At 53.2% G+C, this 24,445-nt stretch overlaps 1 protein-coding gene across 2 annotated transcripts in view; it reads left to right on the plus strand.

Annotated features, from left to right (window-relative positions):
• KCNK5 (potassium two pore domain channel subfamily K member 5) overlaps nt 1-23,731 on the plus strand; it is a 37,568-nt gene extending 13,837 nt beyond the window's left edge. The window contains exons 2-5 of one of the 2 annotated variants that reach the window (XM_019751553.2): nt 17,008-17,119; nt 18,323-18,489; nt 18,790-18,958; nt 21,028-23,731. In XM_019751553.2, the coding sequence (XP_019607112.2) occupies nt 17,008-17,119; nt 18,323-18,489; nt 18,790-18,958; nt 21,028-21,905 (1,326 nt within the window). In that variant the 3' untranslated portion in view covers nt 21,906-23,731. The remainder of the gene's footprint in view (nt 1-17,007; nt 17,120-18,322; nt 18,490-18,789; nt 18,959-21,027) is intronic. The other variant, XM_074332876.1, reaches the window with a different exon arrangement.
• Nucleotides 23,732-24,445: the final 714 nt, after the last annotated feature.

Consider the following 24,445-nt stretch of genomic DNA (forward strand, 5'->3'; position numbering starts at 1 on the left):
TAAAACAAAGAAATCGAATTTTCTTAAAGGGTCAGAAAATGCATAGATCCTTAGCCACTTCCACACTGGCTATTTTTTATGTGTGAAGCACAGATACACATGGTTTTCACAGAACATACGCTGAAAACTGGTATCACTTCTGTAATCACTAAACAGTGTATTGTTTTTATTTTTAAATTTAGCTGCCGGAGTAGTGACTTCCTGGGCAGCAGTGCTATTGAATACTTTGAGGGGGAGGGTCTCAGAGACGGGGGAACCTGGTGGGCCTTTGGCCTGCACACCAAGGAGTTACAGGTCGGGCACATGAGTTCACAGTCAGCAAGAAGAGAGTGTGGTTCCTCAGCAGAGGCTTGGCAGAACCAGGTGGGCTCCCGTGGCTGTCCCCAGTGCGTTGGGTCAGTGTCCCCTGCAAGGGAGGGCATCTTCCAAAGACGCGTGGATAAGTTTTATCTTGGCCTCTCTGTGCACCCAGCTCTGCCAAGCCCCGTGGGAGCCCAAGAAGAAATTGCCCTGCCTTTCGGAGTCACAAAAAAACACAAGCACAGGCACGATATGAGAGCCCAGGACCATGCAGGAGCGCACTGCAGACTTTGACCCATAACTTGGGTAAATCTGAGGACCCGGGAGCGGCAGATCCTGCCTAGGGATGGGGTTGGGTGGTGACCACCCATATGCCACTAGCTAATTTTATTTTAACATGATATGACTAACTGTTATGGCTGTTTAATTTAAAATTAATAAGATTAAAATTTAGATCTTAGGTCACATTAGCCACATTTCCAGGGCTCAGTAGCGCCCTGGGACTGCTCAGATATAGAACATTCCATCAGCACCGAGTTCTGTTGGAAAGAGCTAGCGTGTTGATGGGGCTCTGTTGAGGTTTCTAATGGCACACCTGCTTCTCTGGGTGCCTAGTCAAATTCTGTTCCTGTGCTGGGGTGCGAGTGGGGAGAGTGTGAGTTGCCGAGAACCCACAGGAAGGGTGTTCCCCTGTCCCACCCACCAGGAAACTTGCAAGCTCTCCTGAGGTAAGCTTACCCACCGGTCCAATTTAACAGAAAACAAGTTTTCAGAGGCCTGCTGACTGCCTAGCCCCTGTCAGTCCCATCAGACTTGGATGAGTATGCATTTGGCGGAGGGCGTTCCTGGTGTCCCAAACTCAGTGTCATTGGTCAGCCGTAGCACCATGGGAGATGGGATCAGGCTGTAGAAAGTGAGTCCTTTTTCATGGATCCCCAACTTGAAACTCAGGGTCTCAATTCCTTCTGTTGCCCTCTCCAACCCCAACCCCTCAGCCCACCGGTCTGCACTGAAGTGTCAACTATTCTGCAGTCCTTGGGAGGAAAACCATTTCCTGCGGTTCAAGGTCACTGGTCAGGTGACTGGCCACATGGGCACACCTTGTCTTCTCTTTGGGATGAGAACTGTGAATGTATCTTCCTGCCACAAATGTAGAAAGAAGGAGGTGACTGATGGAACACGCAGGGCTTTCCTAGGTTACTTCCAGGGCCCACAGCGGGGGTCCTGGGTCAGGGAAGACGGAAGACCTGCGGGTAAGGGTAGAGAGGCAGGGTGGGCTGTTTTCAGAGCAGATAGAACATGACTGGGCGATAGCTGTGGTCTAGTTCATTCATGGCTTTTGAGCCTGTTTCCTCGTCTATGTTTGGGCTTCTTGTCCTGCTTTGTGCCCCTTGCTTGGACTTGAAAGGGGCACGGCGTGAGCCCTGGGGCCTGTCCTGGCCTCACCGTTGGTTTGTTCACTGCTTTCTCATTCTGTCTTCCACGGTCATGTAACGTCTCTCTGCAAATACTTGATGAATCAGTCAACCCGACTTTGAGCTGCATGGTACGAGGAAGGAAAGGTTGTCCATGCTGACTGGTCCCTGCTTTCTTCGGGTTGAATTACATTGGGTGGGTTGTCTTGTATGTGGGTTGGGGCCTGGCCAGAGGTGGCATTTGTAGCAGGCAGGCACAGCTGCACTTCTGCCCCTCCAAAGCCATGAGGTGAGAGTGAGGGTGAAGGGAACCCTTGTTCTCCATCTGGCCCTCTTCCTGGGAGGTGACACATGGCGGAGAGGGCGGGCTGTATCCTGGAAGCCCACTGCTAGGTCACTGGTTTAGCCTCAGCAGCCCAGGACAGACCTGCTTCGGCAGCCTTAAGGAGAAATGAGCCTGAGAAATGGCCGCCCCAGCTGCCACTCAGTGTTTTGTGGGAAACAGTTCCCCAGGGGACAAGATGCGGTCACGCGAGGAGCGGGTCTCTCTCCCCTGCCTGCCCCTTGGGTGACTTGGAAATTGGGTGGCATTTACTGGCCTGTTTTTCAGCCTCTCCTGGCCACACACAATGCACTGGGAGGCTGAGTTTCTGTCAGGGGCATCTCTAGCTTTGCCCGTATGCCTGCTTCCTGCTCTTCACATTCATGCCCATCAAGCCTTTGGACCCTTACTCCCGAGAACTGATGGGGAGGCAGCATTATTCCCATTTTACAAGTGAAGAAACTGAGGTCCTGACTAGTGGGGCTGGGGCCTAGATGACGCTGTGCAGGCCTGTGTCGCTTGTTCCTGTACTCTACGGGGGAGTACAGACGGCTGCCAGAGCCAGGCAGGCATCAGGGGGTTAAGTAGACTTGGAAAATGCTCTTGCCTAAAATCACAGCCTTTGTGAAGGAGAAGAATGTGTGTGTGTCCAAGGCATGGTCCTGGTTCTGCCTCCTGCCTTTCGCAGCGGGGCTGTCTCAGTCAAGATTCTTCTGCTGCACCATCAGGGGAGTTTCCATTTCCTGCCCGCAGCCTGGCTGAGTCCTGGGCCCCAGGTTGGGGGGAAGGAGGTTTTTCCGACCCCAACACCACCCCTCACCTCAGCCCAGCCTTCCTGTGCTAGGCGGGCTGGCTGTACTTTTCCATACCTTCAGCACAAAACATCTCTGTTTCTTCACCCTGGTCACGTCCACGCCCAGTCGGCTAGGGATGGGAGATGGTGGGGGGACCATCCTACAGGGGCACTGGTTACATATATCAGGTTCCTGCTTCTTTCCTATGCTGTTTGGGGATCCTCTTTGTGTCTCCTCCAATGGCGGTGATTTCCAATGGCAGCCTTGGTGGCCAGAACCCCTGGTGTAGGAGGTGTGGAGTGAGGTCTGTGTCTTGCAGCCCAGGGCCTGGGGCATCTGCACATTAGGGCAAAACTCCCCTTGTATCTGGCCCAGTGATTTCAGTTACTAGACATCGCTATGTTGGCTTTTGTCTCTAATTGTGACTCAGTGGGATTTGATCTTGAATTTGGGGGCCACTGAGGCAGAAGGCACCCCCACCCCACAAAGAGTACCACCCATCCCCAAATGCCAGTGCTAGTTTGCCGGTAGTTTCTTGTACAATTTATTCCAGAGAGGATGGAGGCCAGCTGTTGTCTGTCTCCAGCTGGAGACTGAACCGAAGGAAATAGACTTGGACTGCAGCCGGAGGGACTTTGGTAAGAGTCAGACAACAAAGGAGGGTTTGGTGACAGGTGGTTGGCCCTCAGGAGGATCCCGCAGGGGGCTTTGTGGAGAGGGATGGGGTGGGCTCATGCCTGAGGCAGCGAGCCCGGTTTGGGTGGGAAGGGGCAGAGGTTAACCTTTACAGGAGTGGAGACATTCAGCTCCCCACCCCTCCTGCAGGATTCATAACACGACCCAGGACCCTTCTGGGCTTTCTTTTTTTTTCTTAATGAGTGAAGAGGTTTACAATTTAGCCATTGGGTAATCTGAAACAAGTTATAATAAACAGGTAGGGTTAATAATCCCTAATAATCAGAACTTCAGCCTTCAAGGATGGGCAGTTACTTGTAACCTGGAGCCACTAGCCACAGGTGAAGGGAGAGGGGTAAAGGAGGAAGGGGCAGGTGAAGAGGCTGCTTTCTTGCTTTGGGGAGGGGAGAGTTTGCTCGTGGTCTGGGGTGCTCTGTGGGGCAAGAGGTGGGGTGTCAGCCATAACCCTTCTCTCAGGAGTGGGTGTTAATGGGAAAGGGATGAGTGTGAGGGGTGGGGCAGGTTTCCTCCCATGGAAGCTTGGGAGTCTGGGGGTTCCTGGGGGGGGCCCTGTCCTCAGAACCCCTGCAGAGGCCCCCAGGAACAGGGCTGGCAGACATGAGAGGTTAGGAGAGCTTCGTGGAGCCTAGCATACTTTCTTTCCACTGCTGGGGAAGCAGGAAAGCAAGGATGAGCTTGGGAAGACCTGTGGCCCCTGACTGTGACCTCCCTCCCAACCCCCACCCCTCTCACCCGCTCTCCTCCTTCCTCTGGAATCCTGATGGTTCCAAAGTCTGCAGTGTAGCTGACTCACCAGGGCTGGATCTCTGATGGCTTTGGCCTTACAGATAGGTGGGGTGGGGTGGGGTGAGGCGAGGAAAAGGCACTGAGGCAGAGAAACACAAAGCCATCAGCCAGGCTGCCCCTACCTGCCAGGATTGCCCGTGTCACCCACTGCAGCCAGAACCCGCATTAAATACAGCACTACTCCCATCTTTGTGCCCCGGAAGGAGTGATTGTGGAAGGCATACATCTTGGAGACTTCGTCATTTATTTGGCAAGTGTTGAGTACACCGATGCCAGGTTCTGTTCTGGGAATGAAGGATGAGTGAAATCTTCTGCCTTCAGCAGTCATAGTCTATTTGTGGGAGATAAATAGGGGCCAGGTAACAGATACCAATTAGGATGTCATGTGGTGATAAGTACTGTTCCCAGGTCTGACCTTCCAGTGTATGATGGCCAGGAAGGGGGGCATTGCTGTTCACAACTAGCCCAGCGCTCTCGTCCACAGCTCTGGAGGTACCCTGTGCAGCAGACACAAACCCTCAGAACGGAGCCAGCCTCTCCAATCCCCTGGTTCTGCCCACATTCACTTTTCTGCCCAGTGGTTGTTGCAGGAGTACACTCCGAATGGCCGGCACCGAGCTGTGCCTCGTTCACGTAATCTGAACCCCAAGCCCACGAAGTCTTGGTACCCTCACTTTACAGATACGGAAAGTGAAGCTCAGAGAGGTGAAAAGACATACACTAGGTAACTGCATGGTGGATGGTGGAGCCAGACTTTGAACCCAGGTGTGTCTGCTGCAAAGCCCAGGCCTTTCTTCCTAGGTCCCCGTGCTACTCTCAGAGGGTCCCCAACTTGACCATTGTGATTTTTGAGGTGGATTGGCCATCCCAGCTTGTGTTGCAGGGCAGGCCACCGTGCAGAGCTGGGCTCTGGAGAACAGGAAGCAAGCTGGCACAGGTGGGGCAGCTGGGCTGATGCTGAACCAAATCTCCCTCAGGTCATCAGCCCAGATGGGGAGATGGCAAGTCAGCAGTTCCTGTGACCTCCTTTGTGGCCTGCTCGAGGACTGTTTTTAGAAACTTCGAGTGGCTGGTGACTTCCTTATTTGTTCGTTTCAACCGACTGCAAGGTTGGGGTAAATGTAAGAGGCATCTTTAGGAGTGGGGGGGCGGGTAGCGTAAGTATGTACTCATCCTAGATAATATCAAGATTAGATCATGGGTGCGACCGTGCAACCCTTTTATAGCTCTGCATCACCTGTCACCTGTCTACCTGCTCCACTTTGGTTGGCATTTCTTATCCTGGTCCCAGGAGCAGGGATTGTCTCATTATTTGGTGGAAAGGGCCCTCCAATGAGAGTTAGGGGGCTTCTGGCTGGTTCTTCTATGTGCTTTGTCATCAGCTAGCTGTGTGACTTCTGCCATGTTTCTAGCCCTCTCTGATCAGTTTCTTCAGCTACCAAGTGGGAATAGTAATATCCATTTTGTCTGTCTTCCCTAAAGGGTCTTGAGTCTCAAATGAGATTAGGGCGAGAGGAGTAGTAGGCCTGAGAGGAGGCTGATGAATGTGGGGTTTGGCGGGGAGGAGGGGATGCTGCCTTAATGCTCTCCTTAGCCTACTACAGAGGGGTTGAATGGGGCCCAGATGGCTGTGCCCTTTTGCTTTGAAAGGATAAGCCAGGATCCGAATCCTATGCTGGGAACTCTCCTCCCTAGTGACCCACACCCCTATGGGGAAGGTGGGGGGGTGGGGTGCTATTCTGCCCGCCTGATGTGCTTGAGGGGTCCTGGCTGAACAATTTCCTGTACCCAAGTCGCTGACCTACTAGTTGGGAGATGCCTCTTGCCATCAATGAAAGCAGAAAAATGTCAGACACTCCCAGGATCTGGATTCTCGGGCAGGGAAGGGGCAGGTTGTGAACCCAGGCCCCAGGGAGCATCCCAGGTGGAAGAGGTGCCAGCACAGCAGCGTGGGCCGGGCCACGGCCACTTTGGAGCAGGGCAGTGGTTGAGAATTGGGGGTAGGGAAGCTGCAGGTAGAAGAAGAAAGTCCCTCTTGTCATTTAATTCTCTGGACATCCCACCTGCCCTGAGTCCTCAGAATGAGGCAAGGGGTGGATTTGGAGAACACGGCTCCAGAGGGTCATCTGATGTGTGTGTTTGGGCCGGAGGGAGCCCTTTCTACTCCCCAGGGCCACCTCTCAGGACAGCGGTGCTGTGGGACCGGGCCTGGGCCCAAGAGGTCCCCTGTGTCTGCACGCACAGGGATTTCCAGTCCAGCTTACCAGCTGAGCCCTCCAGGTTCCTGAGAATGCTTGCTGAGCTCCCATCCTGAGCTCAGACCCCACCAGGCCCTCACTGTTTGCTTTAGCCAAACCTGCAGCTCTCCCAGGTCAGCCAGTCCCTCCGAAGCCCTGGGCTGGGCTGGGCTCTCACGGGAGGGGCGCCCATCTGCCAGGGGGTTACCGTCCCTGCCTGAGAACAATGGGGGCAAGGGTCACCTCCTTTGTTTTCATTGTCCCTCCTGAGTGAGGACAGGACTCCCGGGCCTGAGAAAGTCGGAAACCCGGAGGTTTCTGCTGAAAACGTGCTCAGCTCTGGCACGGGCTTGTGCCTGTGAGCGTGAGACCGAGCGGTGCCTCTGGGCTGTGCGAAGGCTGCTGAGAGATGGCCCAGGAGGCGGGCGAATGGAAGTCCAAAGGGGGACGCGAGGACAGTCAGACGTGCACAGTTGGCCTGCCGCAGCAACTCTGGGGGTGACTCTGGGGGCGGGCCGGACTTGGCTTTCCCCCCAACAAGGAGACACAACGGTGTGGATCTAGGGCAGTGGGTTTTAAGTCAGCTGTGTATAATACTAGAGTCACCTGGGGCAGCTTTCAAGCGTCCTAGTTCCCAGTCCACACTGCAGACCACTTATGTCTGAATCTCTGAGGGTAGGACCCAGGCATGAATATTTTCCTAGGCCCCCTGCACCCCGAGGTGGTCTGCATGCAGGACAGTTTAAGAAGCAGTAGTATAGTGACCCATAGAGTGTGCAGTGAGGGTGTGCCATGTTCTTCTTGCCCAATGAGGTCGCCTGGGGTTGTGGGGTTGGGGCTTTAATCTCAGCGTGACCATCACTGCAGGGGATCGTGTTTTATACACAGCCCACCTGAGACACCAGGGGCATGCTCTGGCTGGCTGCTTCCTCCGGGCTGGGGAGGGCAGCCTGGGCCAGCTAGGCATTTTAAGGACCAAAGAGGCATGTCCTTAACAAGGCGCCTTCTCCGTCCTGCAGTGGGATCTGGGGCACACGAGGAAGGAAGCGTGAGCGAGGAAGAGGGCTTGCTCCTGACACAGGCGGGCTGGCGCTGGTAGAGCTGGAGCTGGAGGCCAGTCAGCTGAGGCCTGAGAATGAAAATGTAGTTTCTCAAATGCACTTTGGGCTTGGGAAGTGCTGAATGGGGACGACCAGAAGTCGTGATTCTGGGCAGAGAAGAGTGTGAATTGTAGAGAGGTGTCACCTGCCCAGGCAGGGGCACCTGGGTAGTCACACTCCAGCCTCCTCATTTTACGGGAAAGGATGTGGGCAGAGATGGAGGATCCCTGGAAAGCTGAACTCCGGTCCTCATCCCCTACCTCTGTTGACATCCTAGCACACCAACCAAGTATCCACTAATTTGTCTTGTCTTCTGAAACCATTATCCAGGTAGGAATTAGAACAAACCTGAAAATGCAGATAAGCAAAAAGGAAGTTAACAGACTCTATTACAATAGCTGAGGTCTGGTCTTAACTGAGACTTGTGGCCCCGCCCCCTCGGGTCCCTGCACCTGTCCCACAGACACCCCACTCCTTTCCTGGGAGAGACAGGGCCCAGGTAAGCTGGGCCTGCAGCTGGCACAGGTATCAGGGTGGCACCATTGGGGCCTCGCCAATATCCTGCTCATAAACTTCACCTGCCTCCAAGCCACACCCTGGTCTCCTGGGCTGAGGTGGGAGGGCGGTGAGAATGCCGTGGATTCCTTCCCTCTGCCCTCCTATCCTCCCTTTCGGGACAGGGAGATGGAAGGCCTGAGCCCCGCGCCTACAGCCGGCACTCCCTACTAAGGCAGTGGCTGACATCAGAATCACCTGGTAGTTGCCTGGGGCCCATGTCAGCCACACACGTACCCCGTGAGTGGGGCCCAGGCCCTGTATCAGCCTGCACTGAGCCCCTGCCTCCATGGTCGGGTGGTGTCTAAGGTCTCCGAGCCTGAGTTTCATCATCTGAGAACAATCCCAGCACACCTCCCTCACTCCCAGTTCACCTTATGGAAAACTCCAGAAGTTGAGTCAGTCTAAGAGATGGAGAGTGAGAAGAGAATATAATCGAGGGCTTAGCTAATAGAGTTACATTCTCTAATTTGTCTCTGGTAATAAGAGAGTTAACAGGCGCTCACCTTCTGCAAGAAGCTTGATGTACCATGTTTCCCCCAAAATAAGACCTAACTGGAAAAGAAGCCCTAGCATGATTTTTCAGGATGACATCCCCTGAGCATAAACCCCAGTGCATCTTTTGGAGCAAAAATTAATATAAGACCTGGTCTTATTTTTCGGGAAACACGGTCCCAAGTCCTTTTCCTCAAAAGGAGATCAGATGGAGACTAACAGGCTGTACCCACTAGCCCCTCTCAACCCGCTCCCCCTTCTCAAACTGCTGCAGGGTGTTGGAGGGGAGTCCTAATACATGGGATCTGGGGTCCCCCGCACACTACCCTTTATCTGTTCATGAGTTCCTGGTGTTAAAGAATTTGAAAACCATTGTTCTAAAAAAGCCCAAACTGCACATATTTGCCTGAAAAGTGCCTGTGATAGGTTGACTAATCTTCACTTCTGTCCTATTCAGAACTGTCAACCCCACACTTGGCCCCCTGCCCTGGCGGGGGGGGTTCTTTTTAGAGACTAGATGGACCTACAGACAGACAGGGACACATGGGGAAAGACCAGGGCGGGTGGACATTGCAGTGTTGTGAAGCTGAGGCAGCTGGTCAGGGAGTTGAGACCATGGTTCAGAGAAGCTCCCTGGGCCCTGGCCTCAGCCTCACTGCTGAGCAGGGGGGCGGGGTGGAGAGGAACCCATGTGTTCTCTGCAGCCTCCTGCCTTGCTTGGCTGTGCAGGAAATTGGCCGGGTGGCTGGCAGCTCCTGGTGGCAGAGGTCAGGAGAGGTGGGCCTTCTGAAGGGTGAGGCAGGGCGTCTTGGACATGCCTCTGCTTCTCCTGCCCTTTGCTGCTCCACGGAGAGTTTGTTTTGTTTTTTTGTTTGTTTTTTTAAATAATTGCACCCCTTTCCCCCAGGTCCCTGGACTCCAGTTGTCTGGCGGCCCAGGAACACCTCCCGCTGAACCCCAGTTCCCCTGTCCTCCCATGGATTGTTTTGGTCCCCCTCAATGTGGGAGAAGTCAGCCTGTGGCCTGAGGAAGCAGACTGATCAGAAGGAGAAAGGACAGTTTTCAGCGTGAGGTCGCGGCCCCACAGGGAGTGGGTGGGGGGGCGTTCTGAACAGGACAGAAGTGGAGATTAGTCAACCTATCACAGGCACTTTTCAGGCAAATATTGGCAGTTTGGGCTTCTTTAGAACAATGGTTTCCAAATTCTTTAACACCAGTTGGATGCTGGTAGTTTCAGCAGCCCTTGCATCCATCCCCCGGCCCTGCCAGCCCTACTCTTACTGGGGTCTGACTCTGCTTCCCATCTTCTTGCTGGATAAAGGAAGGCTTCCACCTTGTTGCTGATGAATTTAGTTAAAACCCAACTGCAGAATGCAGCTAGGAAGGGGTTCAAGGAAGGACATGAGAGGATAAGTTAGTCAAAGCCAGAGAGGATACCCTCATCCATTCAAGTTAATTGACTCAATTTAACAAATATTTATTGAGCACCAACTATGTGCCAGGCAGTGTTCTAGGCTCTGGAAACAAAGTCATTAAAAAGAAAACAAATAAAAGTCTTGCCATTGTGGAACTTATATTCTAGGGGAGTCTGCACTCCTGTGACGATTTCCTTTGCAGTTACCTGAGAAGTCGTTTTTTTCTCAGAGACCTGGCTTCACTTCTTGCAGCTAAGACGTCCCCTCCCTTCCCCAGCCGGGGTTCAGAGCCAGACCGCCAGAGCTCACACCCCAGTTCCACGACTGACCAGCTCTGTGACCTTGGGCGAATTACTTAATTAGCCTCTGTGCCTCCGTTTCCTCATCTTTAAATGGGGGCACAGTAGTCCCCCCTTATCTGTGGCTTTGCGTTCCACGGTTTCAGTTAACCCTTAGCCACTGCAGTCCAAAAATATTAAATGGAAAATTCCCAAAACAAACAATTCATAAGTTTTAAGTTGTGTGCTGTTCTGAGTAGCACGATAAAATCTCTGGTCATCCTGCCCTGTCCCGCCTGTACTGTGTTCAATTAACCCTTATTTTACTTAATGGCCCCAACGTGCAAGGGTAGTGATGCTGGTAATTGAGTTACACCAAAGAGAAGCCATTAAATGCTTCCTTTAAGTGAAAAGTTATGTGTTATAGGACAAAAACAGTATATATTGGGTTTGGTACTACCCATGGTTTCCGGCACCCACTAGGGGTCTTGGAACGTATTCCCCTTGGATGAGGGTGTTTACTATAATAATAGTACCTATTTATGGGGTTGTAAAGATTCAGCGAGCTGAGTTCAAGTGCTTTGATTGGTGCCTGTCATATAATAAGTGAGCACTTCTCGGCTACTCTTCAAATATCAACTATTTTATAATCTATATAAAAAGGATTAAGAAGCCATTCCCCTCCCACCTCCCAAGGCGTCTGGGCGGGGCTCGGGAAGAGGAATTCTAAAGGTTCTTTCTGGACTGCCAAGGACTGCACACATGATGACGAGCTTTATTTCACCTTCCAAGCCAGAGGGACCCAGTGATCTTACATGGAATGAATGATGGATGAATGCAGCCAGGCATGGTGATGGATGCTGGCTCGTGTACTAACAGTCCCTAGGCCCAGTGGGGGCCGCCCTCTCCTGCAGAGCAGGAAGGAACTTGGCGATCCCCGTGTTATGTCTGCTGTACGTGATGTCTGCCGTGGGAACAAGGCAGCATGGGAGTAGCTCTGTGGATGGAACATAGCCGCCATCCCCAGACAGGCTGCCACCCTTACTTCAGGGTCCCCCACCCAGCCCAATGGCGGGAAAGGCCTGAGCTCAGCCCCGCCCGCCCCTGTCCGAAGGTGGGCATCATGTCCTAGTCTCTGGCTGTGCCTTCTCGGGAATTACTCGTCAGGAGGAATCTCCAGGAAGGGGAGACCTGGCAGTTGCCTCTGCATGGGAAACCCTAGGTCCCTGGAGATGAGGAGCCATCCAGAAACCCAAGGTTGGTGGACAGTGAGAGCCCGAGGGGGTGGAATCAGGGCACTTGGTTGGCTGAAGTCAAGGCAAGAGCAGAATCTCACCTCGTGGAGGGCTGGCTGGAAATGCTGAGCTCTGGTCGGAGTGGATGGACTGGTTCTAGGGCACTGTTTTCTCAGCTGGTGTGAAGGGGTGGAAGTATGCTCTGTCTCCTTCCTGTGGCCGTGTGGGGAGAGGAGTAGGAGAGCAGTGGCTTGGACCGGCTTGGACCCAGACGGGCCGGGGCTCCCTCCTGCCTTCACTGCTTTTAGCATCCTGACCTCAGGCTACTTACTTAACCTCTCTAAGCCTTAAATCTTCATTTGTAAAATGGAAAATATTATGGTGTCGTCCCAGCAGGATTCTGTCCTCATTAAGTGAGCTAAAGGCTTGTGAAATGCTTAGCATAACACGTGGTGCATAGTAAGCTCTCAATAAATCATAGCTGCTTTCATATGAGGAGGTGGCAGGGAGCTCTGCTCCATCACCAGACAAGAGCTGGGCCTGGCTCTGTGCAGGATCTCTTTCCCGCCACTCTCTAGGCTTATGTGGAAAATGAAAATATTGTCTTGTGTGAACTTGGGAGCCAAGTTAAAGAATCCTGTGAGGGAACAGGGGCCACCTCCTCCTGTGAAAGCTGTTTCCCTAACCCTGGGGACAGAACACCGTGTCTGACTGGGTGTTGGCCTGGCTGCCCCACACTCCTCCCCTAACCCAGGGATGAACTCAGCCTGGGTCAGCCCCTCCATTCTGTGAGACCTCTCCCTCAGCCTGCGTGACCCTGACCATACCCGTGTGGCATCGGGACCACAGCCACAGCTCCATGTGGTGGCAACGGATCAGGCACCCCAGGTTCACATTGGGACCCCTGCTCCTCGAGCCTGGCTTTCCTCACCTGTCAAGTGATGCCTGGCAGAAACGCAGAGAGAGCCTGTTAGATTAAATATATAGAAGTCCGAGCGCGGGGTGTCTTAACATATAGCAGCACTAAAATCCTGCTTCTCTCCCCAGCACTGGAATGGAGCCAAGCTGGTTCCCAGGTCAACTGCTTGGGACCTGTGGGCAGAGAGGAGGCAACGGGTGCTGGGGGCACCCAGAGCAGGTGCAGCAGTGAAGGGGGAGAGGTGGGGAGCTGTGTGGACTTATAACCAGACAGTCTAGAACCTACCCCAGTTCTGCCACTTAACTTCTCAGACTGTTTCCCAACCTATCCTGTGGGCATAAGTACTGCCACTGGATTGTCTTACGGGTTAGTGGTTCTTCTATCCCTGGGGGCACGGGGCCCTTCAGAATGCCCTCTTTCTTTGCCTGCCCCTCGCTGGGTGACCACGAGAGATAATAGAAGTCGTGGGTAAAGCACATGGGGCTGTGGCTCCCTGATAACCCAAGACCAGAGGCTGAGGCTGTGCCCCAGAGGGTGCTCTGCCGTAGGGTGAGTGAAGGGCAGGAAGCCCAGCTGTTCTACCTCAAAGCTCCCAACTACAGTGCCTCTTTGGTTACCCCATTTTGCCAGCTCTTACGTTTGATGTCTCCTTAGCACTTACTAAATGATTGTCAAGTCACTGATGGCCTTTTACAAGCCAGTGTTTCTCAGTGGGAGCAGGGTTGGCACAGTGAATTGCATGGCACTCAGCCCCTCGAGCCCCTCCCCACTCAATGCCAGCAGTGCCCCCACCCACCGTGAGAATGGACGTGTGAGAGGGACAGGGCTTTTGCTCCTTCACTGCTCTTATCTGTGGGGCCTGAACAGTGCCTGGCACACACGGTGTCCCCCCATGCACACACCCCACCAGGCAGCAGTGCCACCACACCTTCAACATCTCTGAGGTATGCTGGTTACCCTTGGTCTAAATACTTTCCATTATTGGAAATGGACGACGGCCAAGGGCAGTCCATTCCGAGCGAGGTAGCTTGTTATCCAAAAAGGCACCCCTGTTTCCCTCTTGGACCTTGACCCATTGGTTAACATATCGTGAGAAGTCACTCAGAATGGAACAGTGTCCCCTGTGTGGCTTGACCCTGAGAGAACAATGGGCTCCTTACCTCCCAGCCCTGAATAGGTAAACTGTTGACACAGCCTGAGATTTTATTTACTTTTCTTTTGGCAGCCACCCTAGTGTTTGTTGGTTTGTGGTCAGCTGAGACCCAAGGACTTTTCCTTTCGATCCTACACTGGTCTTTTTCTAAACCAAAGTGTAAAACATTAAAATTTTAAGACAATTATATCTTGTTAATTTGGGCCCCAGTGCAGACGATTTTGAATCCCAAACTGCCATTGCGCTGTGTTACCATCTTCCAACTCCATCCTTGTCACCTGTTTTCCATCCTTTGCAGATTAGACTGGTCAGCCATCTCTGTCCTCAGTGCGATGTTGATTAAAATACTGACAAGGCCAGGGCTTTGGCATGGAGTGGAGACCGCAGGCCAGGTTGATAATGGTCGATACTTCTTGTGGTGGTTTATCTGCCTTTAAATGGACCCAAATTAATCCCAGCTCTACCCTACGTTTCTGTCTTGTCTGCATGGCTGTCTTTAAAAACCCATGTATTCAGCTGCCTCACTAAATCTAGATGCATTGCATTCTACCCAAGTTCAAGGCTGTGCAACCCCTTTGCAGAGGGAGGTGCACTTGACTGACTGTGACTTGTTTTTGGTGAACCGGTGCTGGCTTCCAGTGCCCACCACTTCCTCTCTGAATGTGCCAGACCCCTGCTGGTGAGAAGTCCGCAGGAGTGCAGGTTGGAGTTTCCAGAATCCACCCTTTTTGTTTGTGTGAGAACAGAGATAGCTGGTCTCCTGACATCTTTTTAGTTCCCCAAGATTCTATGGGAATGACGAGAGGGGGCACCTCAGTCACATTTTCCTCTGGGCAGTGGTGCAATTCCCACTTACAGGTGTCCTTGTGTGCTCTTTTCATCCCTGACAGTTGCCCTCTACCCTCTCCGCTCTAAGACGGATATTTGCGGTAACAAAAGCGGAGGCCAAAGGGGAGCTGAGTGGTTCTGCCTTCTCTTCCATTTGTTTAACATTAGGACACAGGGCCCTGGTACATACTTCCGCATTCTCCTGCTTCGAGTATATATATATATAACTTTTTAGGAAACCTTTTGGGTAGACCTTCATGTTTGTTTTAGCTCTCCTGTTGGCCTGTTCGTATGGAAATGCCCTGGTGCTTTTGTGTGTATGTGGCCTGGCCAGCTACCCTGTTTCCCCGAAAATAAGACCTAGCTGGACAATCAGCTCTAATGCGTCTTTTGGAGCAAAAATTAATATAAGACCCAGTCTTATTTTACTACAACATAAAACCTGGTCTTATTTTACTATAATTTTTGCTCCGAAAGACGCATTAGAGCTGATTGTCCGGCTAGATCTTATTTTCGGGGAAACACGGTAGATAGCCAGCTCTCTGCGGGCAGGGTTGAAAGCAGCCTTTGCACTTGGCTGCTACATGGCCTGCAGAGAGATGCTCTGGAAATGCCGCGAGGAGGCAGGGCAGTGAGTGGTGTGGTTTGATGCCGTCTCAGGCAAGCATGTCATCATGGAAAATTCTTTGTAGAGTGCAGCTCCGTTTACACAGGCTTGCCACGGCTGCAGACTGCACATTTCTTCAGAACATCCTACCCTTTCCCTTTTTTCCCCACCAAACTTCAGTCATGCCGCTGGTGGGTCAGAACTATGGTTTTCCTGTCTTTCTTCTGCTTCCATTCCCTCACTCTGTCTTCCCTCAGTTCTAGGTGTGATTCTTATAGGGAATTTGGCTGAGTTCCTGACGTCTGAACTGGATGGGGGAATCCTGGGGTCTAGAGTAGGTTGGGGTGAATGGTGGCAGAACTGAAAGATGGGGTAGAGACAGGGTCTGGTCAAGGGGAAACAGGCTTGGCAGCTATCAGTGTTCCCGGAACACATAAGGCCTCTCCTGGGGTCTCTCCCTGGACTTCCCCAGGTGGCCTTTCACCTGCTGCCCACAGTTGCTGGGAGCTCTGTGGGGACTGACAGCACACTTTTGAGTCACCCTGAAATGTACACACCTTCTGATGATGTGTCCTGGCTCAGACCTTGCGATTGCAATTGCTCAGCCCAGGGCTGAGAGAAAGGAATCCAGAAAAGGGAGGGAAGGGGGAACCTGTAGCAGGGAGAGGATAGAGTCCCAGGCAATGGGAAACGGAGGCCTTGGAGGACAGATCCAAGAGGACACTGAACTGACTCCTGACATTGGGGGTGAAGGGTATATACCGTGTTCCCCCGAAAATAAGACCGGCCTAGCTGGACAATCAGCTCTAATGCGTCTTTTGGAGCAAAAATTAATGTAAGACCTGGTCTTATATTATAGTAAAATAAGACTGGCTCTTAGCTAACGAAATATAAGACTAGGTCTTATATTAATATTTGCTCCAAAGATGCATTAGAGCTGATTGCCCGGCTAGGTCTTATTTCCGGGGAAACACAATAAGGGTCCCTCCCAGGCCCACCCTGCAGCAAACACTTCTCTGTAGAGATTTGGGAAGGCCTAAGGGTCCTCCTGTGGGTCTGTATCACCTCGGCCCTCTTTAAGAGGCAGAATAGTCTAGTGCAGTGGTTCTCGAAGTGTGGACCAGCAGCTTCAGCATCACCTGGGAACTTGTTAGCAATGCAAGTTCTTGGACCCCTTCCCAGACCTACTCCTGAATCAGTGGCTCTGGGGGCAGGGCCCAGCTGACTGTATTATTAACAAGCTCTCCAGATAATTCTGGTGCACGTTAGTAAGTCTGAGAAGCACTGGCTCAGTGAAAAGACAAACTTTGGAGCCAGATTGCTTAGGTTCCTACAGATGGTCCTTGACGATGGTGTGAAAGTATACTCATTCCGTAGAAACTAGACTGCAAATTTTGAATTTGGAGCTTGGTCTGGGCTTGTGATAGGGTTGGGTTGGATACTCTTGTGATGCTGGGCAGTAGCAGCGAGCCCCAGCTCCTAGCAGCCACATGATCCTGAGGATAAACTACTGTTGCCAGTATGTTTTGCACAGTGTTCTGAGCACGTTTAAGATAGGCTACGCTAAGCTGTGATGTTCGGTAGATTAGGTGCATTAAATGCATTTTCAAACTTACAATGGCTTATTGGGACGTTGAAGAGCATCGTAAGTTGAAGAGCAACTGTACTTACCAGCTGTGTGACCTTGGGCAAATCACTTAACCTCTCTGATCCTCTATAAAATGTTTCATCTATAAAATGGAGATAATAACTGCCACCTTGTTATGATGATGATTAAATGAGAATGTCTATAAGGAGTTTAATAGAATGCTGTCACTTGGAAAGCATCTGTTAGTCTGGCCTCTCTGACCTGCATTGTCTCTCTCTTTTTAGGTAGTATCTGATGCTGCAGGACAGGGCGTGGCCATCACAGGGAACCAGACCTTCAACAACTGGAACTGGCCCAACGCAATGATTTTTGCGGCCACCGTCATCACTACCATCGGTAAGTCTTCTGGTGCCTTCCAGGGTACCCACTTTCATGTTCTAGCTCCAGTTCTGGTCACATGGCCTCGTTGAAGCAGAATCAGGCCATTTACTGCCTGTCCTTTGGAGATCGTTCCTGGGGATTTAGTAAATTCTTGTTGACTGGCCAAGCCTGGGGGACTGCGTTCCAGGAGTCCTGACCTGGGCTTGTGCAGCAGAAGGGACATGACCTGATAACCAGAGCTATGCTGGAAGTCGAACAGGTTGCTCACTACACAAACCCAGCCTGTACTTGCTCACCAAGCTGGGTGTCTATTCTGATTATCTGTGGATAGCTGCACAACCAGCCACCCAAGAATCTAGTGGCTGAAAACACAGCTCCTTATTTTTTGCCCCATTCTGTGGGTTGACTGGTTTCAACTGGTCAGTTCTTGCTTGAGGTCTCTAAGCAGTGGCACTCACGGTGGCAGGGGCTGGAGTTAGTTGTCTGCAAGCCCACCTGGAGGACGTCCAAGATGTCTTCTTCCATCACGTGCTTTATAGTTGATGCTGGCTGTTGGCTGGGACTGCAGCTGGGGATGAAAACACAATGGTACGGTCACCCCACAGTACGGCAACTGGGTTCCAGGAGGGAAAAATCCCAAAAGCGAGCATTTCATGCAAACAAGGGGAGAAGCAACAGGCTTCTGAGACCTAGCCTACCCATGACCACTTTCACTGCATTTTATGGTCAAGCAAGTCACTAAAGCCCAGGTTCAGAGGGAGGGGAATGAGACGACAGCATGACCCGGGCAGCAGCATGCTCGCATAAGAACGGAAGGAATGAAGAATGTCCATTTGGAGACCATCTCCCACAGCACCTCTGGGGTGTAGATTTGTACATTGATGCCATGCAGACTAGTAGAAGGCTTGCGAATACTGGCGGAGCTTTAGTCTGCCTTCAGGGAGCTTCCCGTCTGGTGGCAGAGACATAGCCCACACCAGCATAATTGCTATAATCGGTCATAATCATAGTGTGATCAAGGGAAATGTCATTTCCTAAGTATTGATATTAGATCAATATCACGTGATCTTAGAGAATGGGCCTCCCTCAAGCTGTGTGTGTGTGTGTGTGTTTGTGTGTGTGTGTGTGTATGTGTGAGAGAGAGAGAGAGAGAGAGTTATGGAGGCAGGGGTTACTCAGTCTGGGTCCATTCTTAGCTTCACTTTTCTTCTTCCTCAGGCTATGGAAACGTGGCCCCCAAGACCCCTGCTGGGCGCCTCTTCTGTGTCTTCTATGGTCTCTTCGGGGTGCCACTGTGCCTGACGTGGATCAGTGCCCTGGGCAAGTTCTTCGGGGGACGTGCAAAGAGGCTTGGCCAGTTCCTCACCAAGAGAGGCGTGAGCCTGGTATGTCCCCACCCCTAGGTGCTGAGCAGGGGGGAATCCTGGCAGGTGACGGGAGGGTAGGGAGGCTCCAAGGATTGGACAGGTGTTAGGACGGATGGCACGAGGGCAGCTGCAGAGCCCCCTGCCCTCCTGGGTCAGGCTGGGAACATGGTTCCTCCCTCCCTCCTTGGGCCGCAAGCCTCGTTAGGTGTGGTACCTGGTGGCCTCCCCTCTGGCCACCTCCTCAGCCCTCTGGGTGTCCCTGCTGGGTTCCCCTAGTCTCCACTGTTGTCTGACTTCGTCTCCCCGCCACCCCATTAGCGGAAGGCGCAGATCACGTGCACAGCCATCTTCATTGTGTGGGGCGTGCTGGTCCACCTGGTGATCCCGCCCTTCGTGTTCATGGTGACTGAGGAGTGGGACTACATCGAGGGCCTCTACTACTCCTTCATCACCATCTCCACCATCGGCTTCGGCGATTTTGTGGCCGGTGAGTCTGGCCCTCTCCCCTCCCCCCTCGCCTCTGCCTCCCCATCCTCTCTCTCTGCTTCTCCAGTCTCAATTCATCTGCCCTTCCTTGGGAGCCCCAGGAGGCATTCAGCGTCCTGGGCACTTCCTCCACCCAGTGGGGTCCTTACCCCACCCTGCCAGTGGCAGGAGGAAACCAAGGCACAGGGTCATTGCAGGCGACATTCCCATTTCCCTTCCTTGGGACTTCTTTCTGCTCTTTTCTCCCCCATCTCCAGAACTTAGGTACCTAGGTACACCAGGGGTAGGGGATGGGCCTCCTGCCTGCAGGGTTTATGCCCATTACCCAGAGAGCCCCTGGGCGAAGCCAGGGCCCCTCCCTGTCGCGGAGCTGCCTTCTTTCCATCATTTACAAGAGCTTAGGGAGCTGTCCTGGAGGCTTGGCTCAGAGGCCCGAAGCTGCCCTGAGCCCTGAGTCCCAGGCACTCCCTCCCCTCCTTAATCCAGGCAGGCAATGTGGTTCTTGGGACCCTTTGGCCCCTTTGTCTGGTCTCAGCCACTCAGTGCTTGTGTCTGGGGCCTGCACTGCATCCTGTTCTCAGTCTTCTTGACACCCCATTTGGCTGCATTGCGCCAGCGTTTGTTCCCTCAAGGCCTGCTGCCCTGCCCAGTTGACCTCAGCCTCTGATCTCCCCCTCCTCCTTTCCAGGGGGCAGGGGCAGGTCACTAGCCTTCTGCCCCCTTGTAAGTGGACACTCGGAATGCTGGGAGGGGCAGCTGAGTGGGTGGGAGGAACCGGAAAGAGGCCTGAACACCACTGACCAGGCAGGTCTGGGCCTGCTGTATTGAGAGATAAATTTAGACAGAAGCACAACCCTGCCATTGTCTAGCCACCGGGGCCCAGAGCAGGCTAAGGAGAAACTTTGGTGCTGGAGAAGCACAGCAGGGCGTTTAATCGTACTTTCTCAGCTACAGCCTCAGTGTGCTCGTCTGTAAACTAGGTTAAAATAGTGCCTACCTCACAGGGCAGTGGAAAATCAAATGAGTTACTGTTCATCGGTGCTGAGGAGAGGGCCCAGCTCTCTGCGTGTGCGCCCTGGTTCTCGTAACCTGCTTATGCCCCAGAGCCCTGAGGAAGAGGAGCAGCACCTCCTGTCTGCAGGGGGAGACTCGACACAGTCCCTGCCTTTGAGGAACATTTCATCTGATGAGGGGGTCCCACTCTGGAAGAAGCCCCCTTTCCCTAGTCCCTTTGCCAAGTTGCCCCCATCCCAGTCTCGGGGGGGAGGGGAGGCACAGGATACGTAATGATACAGATCAGCCTGCCTGGAAGTGGAAAGTTAAACAAATCTCAGATCATCTGGGAGCGTAAGAGAGGAACCAGAACTGTGCAGGGTGACCCAGGGAGCAGGTGTCAGGAGCCTGGCCGCAGAGGAAGGGGACGTGGAGTGGGCAGAGCCCTCCAGGCCATGGGAGGAACCAATCCGAGGAGGGAAGAAACAGGAAATCACGAGGCAGGTCCGACCTCACAGGAGAGTCAAGGCTGTGCAGAATATTTCCTCCCAGGACCAGTGCTCGCAGCCCAACCACTAGCCTTATTTATATTAAACCAGTGAGCCCATCCCCAGCAACGAGGATGTCACTTAATTTCCATTCTGGTTTTAACTGAACTCTAACATATACACCAAAAAGTATACAAAATAGCCAGGTGTAGGTGTAAGTGACTAACTGAAAGGCAAACATTGGGACTGTTTTCCTGACCTGTGTGCTGGCTCCAGTACCAGCCTCAGAAGAGCTCTTTCCCCTGGAACCTCCCTCAACCCAGGGAGCCACTCTCCTGACTTTTGGCAGTTGAGGAAACTGAGGCTCAGGCATTTGGGGCCTGGGATGGGCGCGTGAGGGACTGGCCCAAGGCCCTTCAGGACGATGGGGCAGTCCACGTTCTAGAACAGGCCTCCTTCTGTTCTCAGTGTGTCCCCCTCTGTGTCCCGGTGCTGTGTCCACTCTCAGATAACACAGCTGTGGCCGTGGAGTGTTTCCAGGTCCCACTGACCCTCTGCTGACCCTCTGGGCTTCCTGTCCTGTCCTCAGGTGTGAACCCCAGCGCTAACTACCACGCCCTGTACCGCTACTTTGTGGAGCTCTGGATCTACCTGGGGCTGGCCTGGCTGTCCCTCTTTGTCAACTGGAAGGTGAGCATGTTTGTGGAGGTCCACAAGGCCATTAAGAAGCGGCGGCGACGGCGGAAGGAGTCCTTCGAGAGCTCCCCGCACTCCAAAAAGGCTCTGCAGATGGCGGCGCACACGGCCTCAAAGGATGTCAACATCTTCAGCTTTCTGTCCAAGAAGGAGGAGACCTACAACGACCTCATCAAGCAGATTGGGAAGAAAGCAATGAAGACGAGTGGGGGTGGGGAGAGGGGCCCGGGCCCGGGGCCGGGCCTGGGGCCGGGACCTCAGGGGAATGGGGTGCCAGCCATCCCAGCCTCCCTGGCCCCACTGGTGCTCTACTCTAAGAACCGGGTGCCCAGCTTGGAGGAGGTGTCTCAGACACTACGCAGCAAAGGCCACGTGTCGCGGCCCCCCAGCGAGGAGGCCAGGGTGGAGCCCCCCGGGGACGGCTCCCCGACCCCCGAGGTGTTCATTAACCAGCTGGACCGTATCAGTGAGGAGGGGGAGCCGTGGGACGCCCAGGACTACCACCCGCTCATCTTCCAGAACGCGAGCATCACCTTTGTGAACGAGGAAACCAGCCTCTTGGATGAGGAGACGTCCAAGTCCTCCCTGGAGGACAACCTGGCTGGGGAGGAGAGGCCCCAGGAGGAGGCGGAGGCTGAGGTGCCCATGAACTTGGGCGAGCTCCCCTCGTCAGACGAGTCCACCTTCACCAGCACCGAGTCGGAGTTCTCTGTGCCTTACGAACAGCTGATGAACGAGTACAACAAGGCAAACTGCCCCCGAGGCACGTGAGGCGGGGCCGGCTCCCCACTCCACCTTTGATGGCTTCCGTTCCCCTCATCCTGGGGCATCCTACGGTGGCTGGGACCCCCAGGAACTGGGAGTGGGGGGCCAGGGGCCTTCCTCACCTTTCATCCCCTCCAGCTAGATGCTACCTGTCAAGCATGGCGTGTGCCCAGGACAGGGCCTCTGTTCTCTAGCTGAATGGGCACCCTGGCAGTGGGAGGCGTCTGTCCTGAGCACCGTTGGTGGATTTGATGGTTCAAAGACTGTGTTGGCTGGCAGAACTGACTCTGAAGAGGCCACTGTGTGGGTCCTCGCCTCATCATTCGGTTGAGAATGTCACACGGTTCTCTTAGGCTGGGGCCTCAGCCATTTGAGCTTACTAGTATTCACGAGCTCCTTCTGTGTGCCGAGCCCTGAGCCAGGCATTTCAGAGAAGGGGAGGCCGTGTGAGACCTGGGCCCTGCCTTTGCTGGAGGTACAGCTGATGTGTGGGGGCTAGCACTTCAGGCCCTGGCTGGGGCAAGGATTTCACCCCCCCCCCCCCCCCCCAATCCCACCTGTCTGCCTGACTGGCCCCTACTGCAAAACTCAGTAGGGAAGAGGTCTCCTCGGGGAAGGGAGCAAGAAGATAATGTGTGGGTACTGCAACACTCCTGATACAGAGGACCCAGAGCAAGTCCCGGCTGCCCGGGTCCTGGTCCTTGTTCATTTACTGGGACCAAGCCGAGCCCAGAGACCAGGTCCTTGTCTCAGATACCCTCTGGCAAGTGACAGTAGATGCAGGCCTTCTGCCTCCTGGGAAGCGATGGGAGGAAGGGAAGGTAGTAGCAGGCCATGGCCACTGAGGCTGGGATTCCTGCAGCTGGTGAGCAGGGAGCTGCAGGAGTGAGCTCAGCTCTGGCTCTTCCTGCACCACGTCACCCGCACCCCCCACCCCTCCCCCCTCATCTCCCCTGTGCCCTGAACAAGGACCTCACGGCGCCCGAGTTTGCCCTTGGCTCTCAAAAGGGTAATGGCCAAATATGTGAATCCAGCTCCTCCCTCCAGCCACTGGACCTCGAGCGTACATGTCAGGAAAGGACTTGGATGGAGGAAGCAAAAGATAATGTGAAACTGTTTCTGGTTGAGGGACTGGCAGAGTTCTTGGGCTCTCCATGATGCACACCCTGGGGCCAGCCCACTCTGCCCTGCATGTTTTGTTTTGTTATTTTTTAAATAAACTGCTGTTTTTCTATGCCTGGCATCTGTAGTTGGCTTCAGAGCCAGAGAGGAGAGAAGGTAAAAGAACAGGGTCCCAAGGATTGGGATGTTCAGTGTTCACCCTCTTACCCCCAACTCATTTGGGTCCTTCTTGGTGACCTCAGCCAAGGTCATGATGTCGAGTCTCCACACAGTAGGGGAGAGGTCACTGACCCACAGGGGAGCAAAGTCGGGAGGGCACCCATCACAGACAGTGGATTCTGGGCAGAAGGTGAGTGACCACCCTCGACCCAAACACCCTCCCACCTCTTAACCCCCTGCCCAGTATTGTGTGGCCAAGTGGGCCCAGAACCACACCCAGCCCCCCAACATGTGAAGACATGGATGGGCATGTCTGCCCACACCCCACTTATCCTGTAACAGGGATATGCTGTCCTGGCAGCGGGGAGAGAAAGCCGTCTTCTATTTTTCTGTGAAATGTTTTAATGAGCTCGTTTTAGTTTCCTCACCCCACTTTGCTGGGGTGTCACTGGCTGTCCTGGAATCACACACACTGTATGTACATACTGACAATGATGTCAAATGTAATTTATTTTAACATTTTTACAATAAAACATGAGATGGAAAGGCAAGCCTGGTGTGTGCTGTGTGGGGGGCAGGTGGGAGACGGTGCTGGGGTGGGGGGGCAAAGTGATGGGGGCAGTGGGGCAGGGAGGACTGAGGACAGCCTCAGGGTCAAGAGAATTAGGGTAGTTTGGAAGGGATAAAAAAATGAAAGGTAAGTTGATGGAGGAATGGCAGGCTACTTAAGATGAGGTGGTCAAGACAGGCCTCTTTGAGGAGGTGACAGTTAAAAGATCTGAATGATAGCGAATGAGCATTGCAGGAGTCCAAGAACTAGGAAGGAGTTGAGAGCAAAGGGAGAGAAGCAGGGGCAATGTTGGCAAACACATGTCACCAGTCTGCCCGGAACTGTTGTATATGCTTGAACTCAGTAATAGAGGTCTGACAATTAAGTTCGCAAACTCATCCTAGAAAAGGTGCTACATACCTTATTCCTGAATATCACTATGGTCACGTTCAAAGTACTCTTGGGAAGTACTCACCGATGCCAACACCTAGTCCACCCTTCAAAACAACTTTGGAACTCTTTTTCTGGAATGCCCATCAGAGCTGTCAACGTATTACCCTTGAGGTCCTGAATGTCATCAAAATGTCTTCCTTTCAATATTTCCTTTATCTTCAGGTAAAGAAAGAAGTCATTGGGGGCCAGATCAGGTGAGTAGGGAGGGTGTTCCAATACAACTATTTGTTTACTGGCTAAAAACGCCCTCACAAGCAGTGAC

The sequence above is a fragment of the Rhinolophus sinicus genome, linkage group LG05 (genome assembly GCF_036562045.2).
Source record: "Rhinolophus sinicus isolate RSC01 linkage group LG05, ASM3656204v1, whole genome shotgun sequence".
Classification (NCBI taxonomy): domain Eukaryota; kingdom Metazoa; phylum Chordata; class Mammalia; order Chiroptera; family Rhinolophidae; genus Rhinolophus; species Rhinolophus sinicus.